This window comes from Lepus europaeus, chromosome 22 (assembly GCF_033115175.1).
Source record: "Lepus europaeus isolate LE1 chromosome 22, mLepTim1.pri, whole genome shotgun sequence".
Lineage (NCBI taxonomy): Eukaryota > Metazoa > Chordata > Mammalia > Lagomorpha > Leporidae > Lepus > Lepus europaeus.
The window spans coordinates 28,760,818-28,775,704 of NC_084848.1; the positions used below are offsets into that span (position 1 = coordinate 28,760,818).

Consider the following 14,887-nt stretch of genomic DNA (forward strand, 5'->3'; position numbering starts at 1 on the left):
AAGCAGATAGAAAGTTCTACAGGTGTTAGGGAATCACCTTTGTTCTCACTGCTCAATTAAAAATTTCAAACTTTGCACACAGAGACACAGGCACCTCTGGTAACTAACGGTCCCCAACTTTATAATCTTTTGGGCTTGAAAAAAATTGGTTGACACTCTTAATGTGAACTTGTTGACTTGTGAGTCTGAACTGGTTTGAGTCTTTCCGATGCTTTTGGGGAAAGAGAGGAGACAGACCTAGGTCCACATTTGTTATAATCAATCATTTCTGTTTTGAGCCTTCTCATATTTTCTTTGTATATATACATATATATTTACATATATATTTATATATATAAATACATATATATTTTCTCTCTCTCTCTCTCTCTCTATATATATATATATATATACAGAGCTGTAGTAGAACATCTCTGTTCTTAAGGGCTTCTCCTCTCTGGGTTATTTATTTAGAATTCAAATCCATAACTGTACCTGTTTGGCCAACAGCATGAGCACCTTTATGGCTATTGATCCACAATAAAATTTCTCCCTAAGCATTGCCAGCCAGATGCCACCAATTTCCTCCCCGATTTCTAAGTCAGAGGCACCATTCCTAAGTCTACACTGCCAAGGGCGAGTAGGGTCCACAACCTTAATGTTGAAAATGGAAAGAAATCAATGCAAGGCACCATTTTGCTGCCCCTCAAGGTGGGGCCCAGGAACCAGCGGCACAGGCATCCCCGGAGAGTTTGTTGGAAATGCAGAGTCTTGGGCCCCACCCCAGACCCCCTGGGTCAGAATCTGTGTTTCAGTAATTTTCCCCAGTGATCCCCATGCAAGTTAGAGCTTGAGAAGAACCACAGCTTTTCCTTCACTTTTCTGTAGGGCGTAGGATGCAACGATGCTTCACTCACCAAATTTAAATGAAGGAGCCTGGATCAGTGTGGTTTAAAGACAGATGCAGACTTCCTGATACCTCCACACCTCTCAGCTATGCACCACCCTCCAGCATCAGGACTTCCATGAGGTTCTTGGATGTGTGGCACTGGCTCACTTGTCTTCACTCTCATGCCCTTCCTGCAGCAGGTGGCAAAAATTTACCAGATGCTGCCAGGGGGCACTGTGTGGTCAGTGAGTCACTCACAGACACTGGTCAGCACCCACTGGGCCTGATCACAGGAGGATGTTTGTACTGAGTTAATGGCAGAGCAAGTTTCCAACTACATCGACCAGGCGTGGGCTAAGTGGGGCATTCATATAAAACCTTCCCAACATAGCTTGCTTCTTAGGGTCTACTTTTGATAAACTTGGAAAGGAATGAAAAACAGTAGTCCCCTCTTGTCTGCAGGGGATTCATTTCAAGACACTAGCGGATATCTGAAACCACAAATAGTGCAGAATCCTATATACTGAAAGAGAATTTTTCTTCCCAAGGAGAGTGCCATACAATGTTCATGGAAAATGGAACTAAAAGATATGGCTCTTTTCCTGCAAAACATTTTTAAAACCCAAGCCTTACTCACACACACTTATGATAAAGTTTATAAACTAGGTATAGGAAGAGATTAACAATGACAGCTCATAATAAAACAGAATGATCTTAACAATAAACTGTCACAAAAGCTATGTAAAACTTATTATCTGTTTATTTCTGGAAATTTCCACTATTTTTGGACTGCAATGGACCATGGGTAACTTAGAGTGCAGAAAGAAAAGCTGCAGATAGGGGGTTTACTGGAAGGAGAAGATTCATTCCAACCACTTGACAGCAATCTAAAAAAGTTGTAGAGGTCACCCTCCCCGCTCAGTAAAAAGAGACTCAGAATTTCATTACAAATGGCATAGGTGGGATCAAGAAAGTGTGACAGCTGAGTTGGAAGAAGAAAAGATGCTGGCCATCATGGGTTGAATGAGGTCTTGGAAGGAATCCCAAGAGCTCAGAACACAGATATGGAATTTGGTTTACAGAATGGCAGGGAGAGAGATGCAGAGACACCAACACTATTGGGCTCCAGGGAAAAGGGACAGTGAGGTGTGCCCTGCAGCTCAGGGAAATTGTTATTCAAAAGAAAACAAGGCATTGAATCAAGAGCATTATGGGATAGGGACCAGTCCCACTTGGAAAATGCAGGTGTCCTAGAAACTATGGGGGATGGGTCCAGGACCCCTGCAGATATCAAGATCCACAGAGGGGCCCGCGCTGTGGTGCAGCGGGTAAAGCTGTCACCTGCAGTGCCGGCATCCCATATGGGCACTGGTTCAAATCCTGGCTGCTCCACTTCCAATCCAGCTCTCTGCTGTGGCCTGGGAAAGCAGTACAAGATGGCCCAAGCCCTTGGACTCCTGCACCCACATGGGACACCCGGAAGAAGCTCCTGGCTCCTGGCTTTGGATTGGCTCAGCTCAGCTCAGCCGTTGCAGCCATTTGGGGGGTGAACCAGCAGATGGAAGACTTTCTCTCTCTCTCAAAAAAAAAAAAAAAAAAAAGATCCGCAGATGCTCAAGTCCCTCATACCCTCATATAAAACAGTGTAGGGCTTGTGTATAGCCTACGGCACCCTTCTATAGATTTCCATTAGCTCTAGATTACTTCTCATACCTAACACTATGTAAATATTATGCAGCTAGTGGTTACACTATCATTCAGGGCAGAATGGCAAGGAAAAAGTGTAGATACTCAGTTTAGGCACATTTTTTTCTAATGTTTGAGATGCAGAGTTGGCCTTGGGTTTGTGGATGTAGAACCTGCAGACAGGGAGGGTACCTGTAAGCTAACAACTGCTCAAGCACTCAGGGAAAAACCCGAGTCTCTAAACGAGAAGCACACCTAGACCCTGAGTGTGACGGGCTGGGGGTGAAGAGGAGAGTGGGTCTGTGGGTCTGCAGTCCCCACGTTGAATATGCAGCCCCTAAACCTGGACGCTCAGCAGAGATGCAGGTCAGGAAGAGGGCCAGAGAGAGAGGCCGTGAGGCAGCACTGCCCAGGCGAAGGAAGCCTGGTCCCACAGACTAATGAATTCATTACTGGGAATTTTGTTTCCCGTTGCAGAATGGGAGAGTGGAGAAAGGAGAAACTAAAGAGAAAATGTTTCCATTCAGTACAGAGCCCTGGGAAGAGGGAAGAAACTGGAGGGTGAGTTCAGGCTTCAGTGGAGTGTCTGCCAGGGCAGGTTTCTTTTTTTAAATTATTTATTTGACACGTAGAGTTACAGACAGTGAGAGAGAGACAGGTCTTCCTTCCGTTGGTTCACCCCCCAAATGGCCACAACGGCTGGCGCTGTGCTGATCTGAAGCCAGGAGCCAGGTGCTTCTCCTGGTCTCCCAAGTGGGTGCAGGGCCCAAGCACTTGGGTCATCCTCTACTGCCTTCCTGGGCCACAGCAGAGAGCTGGACTGGAAGAGGAGCAACTGGGACTAGAACCCGGTGCCTATATGGGGTGCCAGTGCCGCAGGCGGAGGACCAACCAAGTGAGCCACAGCACAGGCTAGCCAGGGCAGGTTTCATGACCCTCTCCCCACTGCGTGCTACAGATTCCAGATCTGGGCAAGGAAGGGGTCACCCTGGCCATGGTGCGTCCTCTGGTCTTTTTCTCTGTGACCTGCGATGGGCTGGGTGAAGGGAGAAGCAAGGACCCTGCGGCTTCTGGAATCACAGAAAAGCAAAGTTGTGGCCGGCGCCGTGGCTCAACAGGCTAATCCTCCGCCTTGTGGTGCTGGCACACCGGGTTCTAGTCCTGGTTGGGGCACCGGATTCTGTCCCGGTTGCCCCTCTTCCAGTCCAGCTCTCTGCTGTGGCCCGGGAAGGCAGTGGAGGATGGCCCAAGTGCTTGGGCCCTGCACCCCATGGGAGACCAGGAGAAGCACCTGGTTCCTGGCTTCAGATCAGCGTGGTGCGCCGGCCGCAGTGCGCCGGCCACAGCGGCCATTGGAGGGTGAACCAACAGCAAAGGAAGACCTTTCTCTCTGTCTCTCTCACTGTCCACTCTGCCTGTCACAAAAAATAAAAAAACAAACAAACAAAAAAAAAACAAAAAAAGCAAAGCAAAGTTGTAATGACTCCTTTGGCCCTGTTTTTCCCTCCCCTGGAACTAACATTAGACATTAAGTTCACGGATTTCTATCACCCCAGCAGGTTTTTAACAGAGCCTCCGGTAGCCAGTCCCTTGCTGTCTTATCTCATTTCATTAATTACACTTCATGATCACCGAGGGTCAGGAGGCAGAGGGGGAACCAGCAGCCAATTTCAGGCAGCAGCAGCAATCTGAGATGTGCGCGCCAGATGATGTTAAAAAAAAAAAATCAATTCACCAGTCAGCTGTGACGCGCAAGTGACTCCTAGTAATAGGGTGAGGATAAGCCGGGGATGGACGCAGATACCAAATGACACAACTTGATTCTGCCGGGTGTGGGCAGCATGGGGGGATGCCTGGCTCAGTGCCACCATGGACAGAGAGCCGCCTCCGGGGAGACACAGCAAGACACAGAGGCTCCAGACAATTTGGAACTAAAACCGTACAGATCTGTGCACTCCCAGAGCTGGCTTGTCAAGCGCTGGAAAGCTGGAGTGAGTGAGAAAGGGACTCCCTGGGGGACTTGCGCAAAAAGAAGTAAGATGTCCTTTATCCGGCAGCTTCAACTACCAGGAGAACGTAGCTCAGTGGTCCAAAGGGCCTCGGAGCAGAGCCTGTGGTTCAGTGTCTGTTATTTGGAAGTGCACGGTGAGTGGAGGAGACTCCTCACTCTTCCTGTAAGTTCAGGGCTAATGAACTTGGCTTTTTGGTCCTCTGCTTTGGCCGATCAGTTTCCAAAGTGGCGTCTGTTCTCCCTCCCTAGCCTTTGAATCTAGTCTGGGCTTGAGACTTACTTTACCCAATAAAATGCAGCATAAGTGATGGAGAGCCAGTTCCAAGCCTCAGGAGGTTTGGGATGCTCCTGTGCTCGCTTTCTGTCTCTGTCTCTCTTTTTCAACCCCACTATCCCCATGTGAACAGGACAAACCAGCCTGCTGTCTGTGGGGCCGCATGAAGCAGAGTTCCACTGTCCCAGCTAAGGCCACCCTCAATCTGTAGCCACCAAACACGAGAAGGAGGACCGCTGAGGTCAGCAGGGCTGCCTGCACTGTCCACAGCTGCACATGGACTCTGGCTGAGCCCAGTGGAGCTGGCTGGCACCAAGATACATGGGCCGTGGACAGACATTTGTAGTGCTGAGCCGCTCAGTTTTGGGGGGGCTTGTTATTCAGCAATAGCTACCTGATACACCTGGTCTGCTGCAGATTGGAAATGCGGGTTGGTTAGGACAGAGGAAGAGCTACTAGCAACGAGCATGTTGCTGGGAACAAGAAATGCCACAGAGCAGTCAATAAAAACATACAAACGGCCGGCGCCGCGGCTCACTAGGCTAATCCTCCGCCTTGCGGCGCCGGCACACCGGGTTCTAGTCCCGGTTGGGGCGCCGGATTCTATCCCGGTTGCCCCTCTTCCAGGCCAGCTCTCTGCTATGGCCCGGGAAGGCAGTAGAGGATGGCCCAAGTCGTTGGGCCCTGCACCACATGGGAGACCAGGAAAAGCGCCTGGCTCCTGGCTTCGGATCAGCACTATGCGCTGGCCTCAGCGGCCATTGGAGGGTGAACCAATGGCAAAAGGAAGACCTTTCTCTCTGTCTCTCTCTCACTGTCCACTCTGCCTGTCAAAAAAAAAAAAAAAGAAAAAAAAAAAAAACCAATAATAATAAAAAAAAAACATACAAACAGTGACTGGAAGAGCCTAGTAGCCTTGGGTCATTGAGGGTTGGGAAGCAATCTGTGGTGTCTTAGAAGACCCTAGGGGCCGGTAAAGCTGCCGCCTGTGATGCCGGCACTCCTTATGGGTGCCAGTTCAAGTCCTGGCTGCTCCACTTCCAATCCAGTTCCCTGCTAATGGGCTGGGACAAGCAGCAGAAGATGACCCGAGTGCTTGGGCCCCTGCTACTCATGTATGAGATCCAGATGAAGCTCCTGGCTTTGGCCTGGCCCAGTGCTGGCCGTTGTGGCCATCTAGGGAGTAAATCAGTGGATGGAAGATCTCTCTTTCTCCCTGTTTCTCCTTCTTTCTCTGTAACTCCCTCTTGCAAAACAAATACATAAATCTTTTAAAAGAAAACCCTGATCATGGATAGAGTTTGAAACACAGTATGAACAATCTCCAAAAGGTTCATGAAAAATGAATATTAGGAAAAATTCACACGTGGATTTTAAAAAAAATTGCTTTACTTCCACATGATCTTTCAATTCATTTTCCATGACCCTTTTGAAGTACCTGCTGTCCAAGGATACTGACTCAGAGTCAGCCAGAAAAACGAACCGAAACACAGGGTCCATTCTTCAGGCAGACGAGGGCCTGGCTTACACTGCAGAAAGACTCATTTGAAATAGTTCCCACAGGAAGCACAAGGTGCCACGTGCGTGTGCAGGGACTGCACACGCGGACAGACTTTTGTACTCTACCGAGAGCAAAAGGCAAGGGCCTAGGAAATGCAGCTTGGCTGTCACCAGGCTGGCATTTCAGGGACATGTAAGCACTCCTGGGACAATGGACGGAATAGCTAAAGCTGGGATGTGATGGGAAAGTCTGTGCCGAGGAGCCAGGCTCCTCATCTATGAGCCCTCTCTTCCCAACGGCACGAGATTCATGGCTGATTGAGGCAGATGAGGGGAGACCACAGGGCAGGCTGCAGGGCTCCTGGGGTAGGAGACTCAGAAGACAGGGGTAGGGAATGGCCTTGGCAAAGAACTGCTGTCTTTGGGGCCACCCGCCCCACCTCGGCCTGTCTTCCCTCTGTTCCTCCTGGCACTTTCTGTTTGCCCCAGCTCACTTTATCTCATGCACCCGAATTCTGTTCCCTGCAGCTCAATGAAAATTACAGCGCTCACATCCATCGTGTGTCTTGCTGTGCATTGTCTCACTGACCCTGCAGGTCAAGTTCTATGTGGAACAAGTTCAAGTGGAAACAGGCACTGGCAGAGGAGGCGACTCACTTTGTCAGTTAGAAAATGGGGTGGGGGGACGGCAGAGGCAGGTTTCAACCTCCCGTGGTTGGCTCCAGACCCACCCCAGACTCCGTTTGTCCGGCCTCTTCCAGGATCACTCCCTGCTGGGCCTGGCTGGGCCTCCGAACCCCACCCTGACCTGTCCCTTTCCAGAGCCCACCTTCGCTGTCACCAGCCCTCCTGCCACTCCCTTAACTGTCAACTCGCAGGAGAACTAAGCGGAGAAAGGATGGGGACTTTTCCTCAAGGGACTGTGGGTCTGACTCATTACCACTTATCACCTGGAGCAGGCCCAGGAAACCAGATCCGGGGTGGGGATGTGTGTGCCCACCTGAGGGAGCTCGGCTTTCACCCCCTGGCCAGCTGCCAGCGCCACCTCCCTGGCCCCAGCGCCAGCACAGCCAGCCACAGGCCAGGCTCCAGGCTGCTTTATCTCCCGCTAACACTCATCTCCATTCCCTCCTCCTCCCTGTCTGGGGCTCTGATGAGAGACCCTTGTGTCACGTTGAAAAGGGGCCAGGTATTGCTGCTGCTGGGAATAAAATCCTGTTGGGTGGGGAGATTCCTGAAAGCCTCTAGTGGGAATGGGGGCGGGGGGTTGGGGTAATCCCTTCCAGGAGAGCAGGCTGTGGAGCATAATTAGGGGGAGCAGCTGGGTCCCTCCCCGGCATGTAGTAAACAAACAAACAATAGGACGTGCCAGGCTCCCTGGCCCTCCTGGGCTTTCTCCCGGACCCAACGCAGCGCACCTGCACACCTGCACACCGTCTGCCCTCCTCTTGCTACTGTCAGGCTCCTTCTCCACACACCAAAGATGGGATAAAGCTGGCTGTCCCTTCTGATAGGAGCCGTCGGGAGCAGGCAATAACCGTACCCCAACTTCAGCGATCAGCCCAGTCCCCGTGAAGGTTACCCAGGAGGCAGGTTCCCCAGATCTACCTGGATCCGAGAATCAGCATCCCTATGTCTGAGGCGCAGCAATTCCTGTTGGCCATTTCCCTTCCTTGCCTGGATCACTGTGCCCAGAACCAGTGGATCTGGGCCTGGCATTGTGGCACAGTAAGTTAAGCTGCCACCCGCAATGCAAGCCTCCCATACGAGTGCTGGTTCAAGTCCCGCTGCTCCATTTCTGATCTAGCTCCCTCCTACTGTGCCTGGAAAAGCAGGCAAATCCCAAGTGCTTGGGCCCCTGCACCCATATGGGAGACCTGGATGGAGTTCCAGGCCCCTGGATTGGTCTTGCCCAGCCCCAGCCACTGTGGTCATTTTGGGAAGTGAACCAGCAGATGGAAGAGATAACTCTGTTTCTCCCTCTCTTTCTGTCACTCTGCCTTTCAAATAAATAAAATAAATCTTAACAAAAAAAAAAAAAAAAAAAAAAAGAAGACGGACCACTAGATCTCAGGGACTGCACCCAAGGGAAAAGTGCTCCCATGGACGAGGGTCCTTCAAAAAGTTCCTGGAAATTGAATTAAAAGATAAATTTATGTCAGAGCAAAACATTGCTGAAATCCATGCCTACCAGGAGTCTTCCAAAAAGTTTGTGTAAAATACGTACAATGAAAACACCGTGCATGGATTTCACAATGTTTTTGCACCAAAATAAACTTATTCTTTAACTGCACTTTCCATGAACTTTTTGAAGTCCCCTAGTGACACCCTGAAGTGCAAGCAACCGTCACCAGGCACGGGGACAGCCACTCTCGTCCCTACTTCACAGAGAAAGGAGTCCCGGGGTGGCCACAGCGCTGGGCCCCGGGGGTGGAGGTCCCAGCTAAGCTATCTCACGTGCAGTCACTGTTGTGGCAAAGACTACTCCAGGGAGCCCCGCAGTGCATTTCCGGAGCCCGGCACCGTGGCCAGGGGTCCCGCATTTTGAGTGTGCAGGAGGGGCTCTGCAGCCTGCACTTAGTGGACGCTGTGATTCCAGAACAATCAGGATCTAAGAGTGGAGCTCCCGCCACGGCAATCTCCCGGCGCATGGGCAGAGGGAAACAAGGAAGAGCAGTGATTCTCATGGGGGCGCTTTTCTCCTCTTGACCCCTCGACACTGGCAACGTCTGGAGACACTTGGGTTGCCACAGTGCAGGGGAGGGGACTGGTGACCGACTAGTGGGTGGAGATCGGGGCTGCTACTAAATCTCTTAATAATGTGCGGAACACCATCAACACAACAAGCAGTCATCTGGTCCAGAGCATTAACAAAGCCACTGTTGTGAGCCGGGGTAACAGGTAAACAACGCCACCAAAAACATGAGCTCCAGTCCAGGGACGTCTCTAGATAGCCTGTAGGCAGAGCGTCGGCTCAGACTATGATTTGGGGCTGGGGTTTTCTTAGCTTCCATTTGTGATGATCTGATCTAGAAGGGAGATGTGGATCAATCCAGGGACCAGCAGGGACACGGTTCAGGGTGGATCACACAGCCAACCCCCCAGACGAGCTGGGCTTTAAGGACTCGGGTCATCTGACATCCAATAAATACTAAGACCGACTTAAGCCTTTGATTCCCTCAGAAATTGGTCATCGCATTAGCAGCAACATATGGACGAACAAATGTTCAGTTCTGGGCAGCCTGATGAGATTTATTCCATACAGACTCCCCAGGTGAGGTCTCCCCCACACCGGAGAGCTCAACAGCAGACCATTTCCTTGATAAAATCAAATCTCCCACGAGTTAACAGAGTGGAGCCGGCTCCGGGAGCAGATTGTGGGCGGAATGCTCGGGGAAGCCCGGCTGGAGGGGCCGAATATTTCCTTTACAGTTGATTCGATGCAGTTCAGCGCTCCATCAGCGGCTGCTCATCCAGACCCCTCCTGCGTACCCGCTCAGCACCTCAAAGCACATACACAGCTCCTCTCTCTCCCTGTAAAGGGAATCGGGGTGCTTTATAGCTGAAAGGGAGCAACTCCATCTGGATTCACCAAGAGGCTGCAGGCAAAGGACATTCTTTGAGTGACAGGGTCCTGCGGTCCCCTCTCTAGGGGCAGCAGAATGTCTCTTGCCTTGGCTCACAGGGGGCTGGGTCCACTTCCGTGGAGCCTTGGGGCTTTTTCACATCTGTGAGAGGAGCAGCTCCAGTCTGACCCTTGGAGTTGGACTCACTGGTTAACCATAGCCCGGTAGCATCTCACCCTTGTTCAGCAGGAAGAAAACAGTAATACCGAGCGGAAACATACCTCTCAGCCACCTTGGACATTTTCAAACAATGCCTGTCGATCTGTGCGTTCAAAAATGTGATCTGGAGGGAGAGGGAAAGGGGCTGTTAGGATCCAAGCAGAATTCCATCATTCCCTTCTTCCTTTGAACCCACATTCCATATTTCCACTAAGAGCCCAACCCCCCCTGCTTTGCGCACCAGCAGCCAATTTGCCCTTTGGGAAATTCTTGCCACACTTAAGATTTATACGCTACACCTGCACCTAAGACACAGCATCTCCGGCACTGTGTTACAATTTAAGTCTTGATTGCCAAAACCCAATAGCAGTATCTATTCTACGAAGTGTGTACGGGAAATGCAAATACTGAAAATACCTCTTCTCAACTGAGGCCCGGGAACTTCCCCTCGGCCCACAGCTCACGGGGACGCCACACCACGTGCCTCGTATTCTCAGCTGGAATCATCCCGCGGTGATTTTTATCCGTGTGTCCTTTTCCCCACTCAATAGCAAACTCAGGCAGGCAGGTGCCCAGACGTTTAGCCCTTTGGATTTTCCCATCTCTCAGATGCCAGTAGGCCCTGATGCTGCCCCATTAGCAGCAGACCCCGCAGGGGACGGAGGCAGTGAGCCATTGTCTGTTGATTTGCGGCACTCATCAAGAAAGATCCCAACACCCAACCAAATAAAACTGCAATGGCTTTGGGAGTAGGGGGCTCCCTCTCTCCTCCAAGGTCCCCTGTGAATCACAGCAATCCACCGGATGTGCCTTAAATGTTTAGGAATTCTGTGCCATGAGCACACAGCAGTCAGTGGGAACCCACCTACGGCGAAACCCGAGGCCCTGGAAGAGCTCGTGTTGTCTTTCTCCAGAAACTGCTGGACTAAGTGTAGAGACATCTCCCTCCCAGCCTCCATGAGCAGTTCGTACACAGCACTCACAGGCTCAGTGGCCCCCGACGGGGTTCTACTGTGGCTTCCAGGAACTCAGAGCCCACCCAGCCCACCCACCCCATTGTGAGGGTTTTCTTGTTTTCCTTAAACCGGCCAAGTCTCCTCTGGGGAGGGAGCCGTGAATTCACTCGCCTGTTTCCGGATGTCGTCTTTCGTGGTCTTCCTGATTGGCTGGCTGGGTATGTGCACGGGGCTCTGGGACTGGGACTCTTCCGTCACACCGTACACTGACTAAAGAAGCGAGAACAGAGAATTATCCGCGCCTGTGCTCAAGAGGTAAAGGTGGCTGAGGAGACAGTTGGCCGGGCAGTCACCCGGTCATCACACCTCTGTAACTACACATGGAAAGAGACTCATCTTTGAGAGGATTTCTCCAGTAGTGGGACCCCTGCCTCCCAAGCCATCTCATCCCATCTTTGGGTTATGGCTGTCAGAACATCTGTCCTTGGGCTGGACATGTAGCCTTGCTGTTAACACGCTCATGTCCCATCGTGGAGTCCCTGGGCTCCATTCCCACCTCTGGCTGCCAGTCCCGGCTTCCTGCAATGCAGATCCCAGCAGGTGGCAGGTGATGGCTCAAGTAACTGGGCTTCCTGCCACTCCCACGGGGGACCTGGGTTAAGTTCCCACTCCTGGCTTTAGCTTAGCTATGGCAGGCATTCGGGGAGTGAAACGGTATTTGAGGGCTGCCTCTATTTCTTTCTCTCTACCTCTCAAATAAATAAATTTTTCTTTTCCTAAGCTGAAAATGGTATCCTTGTATGAGGACACTTCAAGAGGTTAGCAGATAAATGGAGCTCAAAGATGAGCTTCTTCTGGTGCAAAAGACCTTGACGTCGATGTAGTCTTTTCATTATGCACGTTTTCCACTGATGCAGTGAAGATCCCTCCTTTGTCAGTGTTGCTCCAAATGTGCCCCCCTTAGACCACCTGCAGAGAACCACCGGGGGCACCTGCACATTGCTAAGCCCCACCGTCTTGCGGGTGGGTTGGGGAAATCCCACTTTTCTTACATGCCCCACGTGAATCTAAGGCAAAACAATGTTCAAGAACAGCTGCTGCACATTAGCCACAGAAGGGCCCGTCCAGATTTCCAGTTGCTCAGCAGAGGACACGCCCATCGGATGGAAATCCAAAGGGCAGGGGCTCAGGTTCCCCTTTCTGTCCTCAGTGGCGCCACCTGTCCACGGGTGTGGCGACTTTTAAATCGATTACTGACTTCCTGGACAGTCTTTGCTTTAGGAAAGAAACAAGTCCCCCAAGGGTGTGTGATGTGTAGCTAAAAATCTATAAAACCAGGAAATGCTTTGATTATGTGGATATGACTTCATGAAATTCTGGAATATTAGGATAAGGGGCCTTAGAAACTAAATGAAGATGCTTCAATATTAATAAAGCGTAACACAGGGACTATCGCTATCTCAGCAAAGAACTAAATGTGTAAGCAGATTTAAGGAGCTTACAGACACACATATAATACATATATTTCATGTCTCTCTCATGCTTGAATACTTCAGAAAGTGGCATTAAAAAGTAAGCTAATTTTGGTGGATTTTTGGAAATCCATGTCTAGCTTTTTTATATCATGAACTTCCATGAATTTTTTGAAGACCTGCTGCATTTGCATAGATTTCAAAGCTTCTTGCACCAAAATAAATTTATTTTTAAATTCTGTATTACTATGGACTCTTTAAAGAAATGATGTATTTGTTTCATTGAAAGGCAGAGTGACAGAAAGCTGGGGACACACACACACACACACACAGAGATATCATCCATCCATTGGTTCATTCCCCAAATGCTTGCAAAATCCTGGGCTGGGCCAGACTGAAACCAGGAGTCAGGAACTCCATCCACGTCTCCCACGTGGGTGGCAAGAACTCAAGTACTTGGGTCATCGTTGGCTGTTCCAGGAGCATTAGCACAAAGCTGGGTGGGAAGTGCAGAGCAGGCAGGGCCCAAACCAAGCACTCTAACCTGGGATGCGGGTATCCCAAGCAGAGGCTCAAGCCACGGAGGCACAAACGCCCACCCTCCATGAACTTCCTGAAGTGCACCTGTGTGTGAGTGCATGTGTGTGCATAAGTGTATGTAACTATGGGAGAGGGAGAGAGGAGACTGGTCATTGTAAGAAACAGGGGTGTTTGGGGACCCATCTTAGCCTCTGGTAACATCATGGAGGACAGCCATGTTCTCCACAGTGCATCCTTGGTGCTGTGGTGAGGGTGGGGATGTAGGGATGAGGGTCGTCTGGAGGTGGTATCCACGGGTATGCTGTGGCCAGTCCACTTTCACTCGAGGGAGACACATGTGTCCACGGGACCATTCAGTCTGCCAAGATGGCAATCTCTTTCAACTGAAAGGCAGCCACTTGCCCCTAAGACTTCATCTGTGCCTTCCCCAGTTTTTGCTCCTTTAGTTTTCTTCTCTCCCTGCCCCCTCCCTAGAGCCAGCTGCCACTTAGGCTTTTGCACACATGACCCTACTTCCAGGAAGCCCTGGGAAGACCCCAGTAGGCTCAGCTGCCCATGGTGGCTGCTGCTGAACCATCCAATGCTACCTTTTTTTTTTTTTTTTTTGATAGGCAGAGTGGACAGTGAGAGAGAGACACAGAGAGAAGGGGCTTCCTTTTGCCGTTGGTTCACCCTCCAATGGCCGCACGTGGCCAGCGTGCTGTGGCTGGCGCACTGTGCTGATCTGAAGCCAGGAGCCAGGTGCTTCTCCTGGTTTCCCATGGGGTGCAGGGCCCAAGCACTTGGGCCATCCTCCACTGCACTCCCGGGCCATTCCCGGGCCACAGCAGAGAGCTGGCCTGGAAGAGGGGCAACCGGGACAGAATCTGGTGCCCCAACCGGGACTAGAACCCAGGGTGCCGGCGCTGCAGGTGGAGGATTAGCCTATTGAGCCGCGGCGCCGGCCCAATGCTACCTTTCATGTAGCATTTATGGCCCTGCAGCCTGTGGGCTTGTTTCATTCCTGGTAGGCTCAGGGAAGAGCTCCCAGCTGTATCTCAAGAGCACGCACTGCGCCAAGCACACCCGAGCCGCTCCGTCAATATTTGTACGATAAATGAAATGGTTTCCAAAGACAAAATACGGCAGAGGCGCGAACAGTAAATTACTGTTTGAACAGCACCAGAAATGAAAGGGCTGTCCCAGCAAGAGCTCCTAATCCAGGTTAACTCACAGACCTTCTTAACCTTCTGCGGGTTCTTCAAACGTCGACATTTCCTGATATCCATTTCTGTTGTGTTCACACAGCCTGGCTGAGGAGAAGAATCGCAAAATTACTGTGGGAAAAGGACTCTTCCAGCTCGGCTCTGCAACACACCTCCAGAATCTGCCTTTCTCTTGCTCATTACAGACAAAGCAGGCTCTGGCCCAGTTTGCCACCATGTATGTGTTCCAACATGGAGTTCTCCTATAAAATATAAAAACTTACCTGCTAATATCTAAGGGTGATATGTACAGGGCAGAGTGCATAGGGTTTTTTGTTAAAGCTTTATTTTATTTATTTGAAAGTTGAGAGAGAGAAAGGGAAGGAGGAGGGTGGGAGGGAAGGAGAGAGAGAGAGAGAGAGAGAGAGAGAGAGAGAGAGAGAGATCTTCTATCCATTGGTTCATTCCCCAAATGGCCACAATAGCCACGGTTGGGCCAGGCCAAAGCCAGGAGCCTGAACTCTATCTGGGTCTCCCACATAGGTGGCCAGGAGCTGGACCAGAAGCAGAACATCTGGGACTTCAACTGGTGCTCATGTGGGATGTGGGCA

At 50.8% G+C, this 14,887-nt stretch overlaps 1 protein-coding gene across 1 annotated transcript in view; it reads right to left on the bottom strand.

The window, feature by feature from the left end:
• The window catches only part of RGS6 (regulator of G protein signaling 6), a 558,565-nt gene that overhangs the window by 59,746 nt on the left and 483,932 nt on the right, over positions 1–14,887 (bottom strand). Inside the window, exons 9-11 of the mRNA XM_062181104.1 lie at positions 14,310–14,384; positions 11,252–11,350; positions 10,187–10,248 (exon numbers count right to left, since the gene is read on the bottom strand). Of these exons, the coding sequence (XP_062037088.1) occupies positions 10,187–10,248; positions 11,252–11,350; positions 14,310–14,384 (236 nt within the window). The remainder of the gene's footprint in view (positions 1–10,186; positions 10,249–11,251; positions 11,351–14,309; positions 14,385–14,887) is intronic.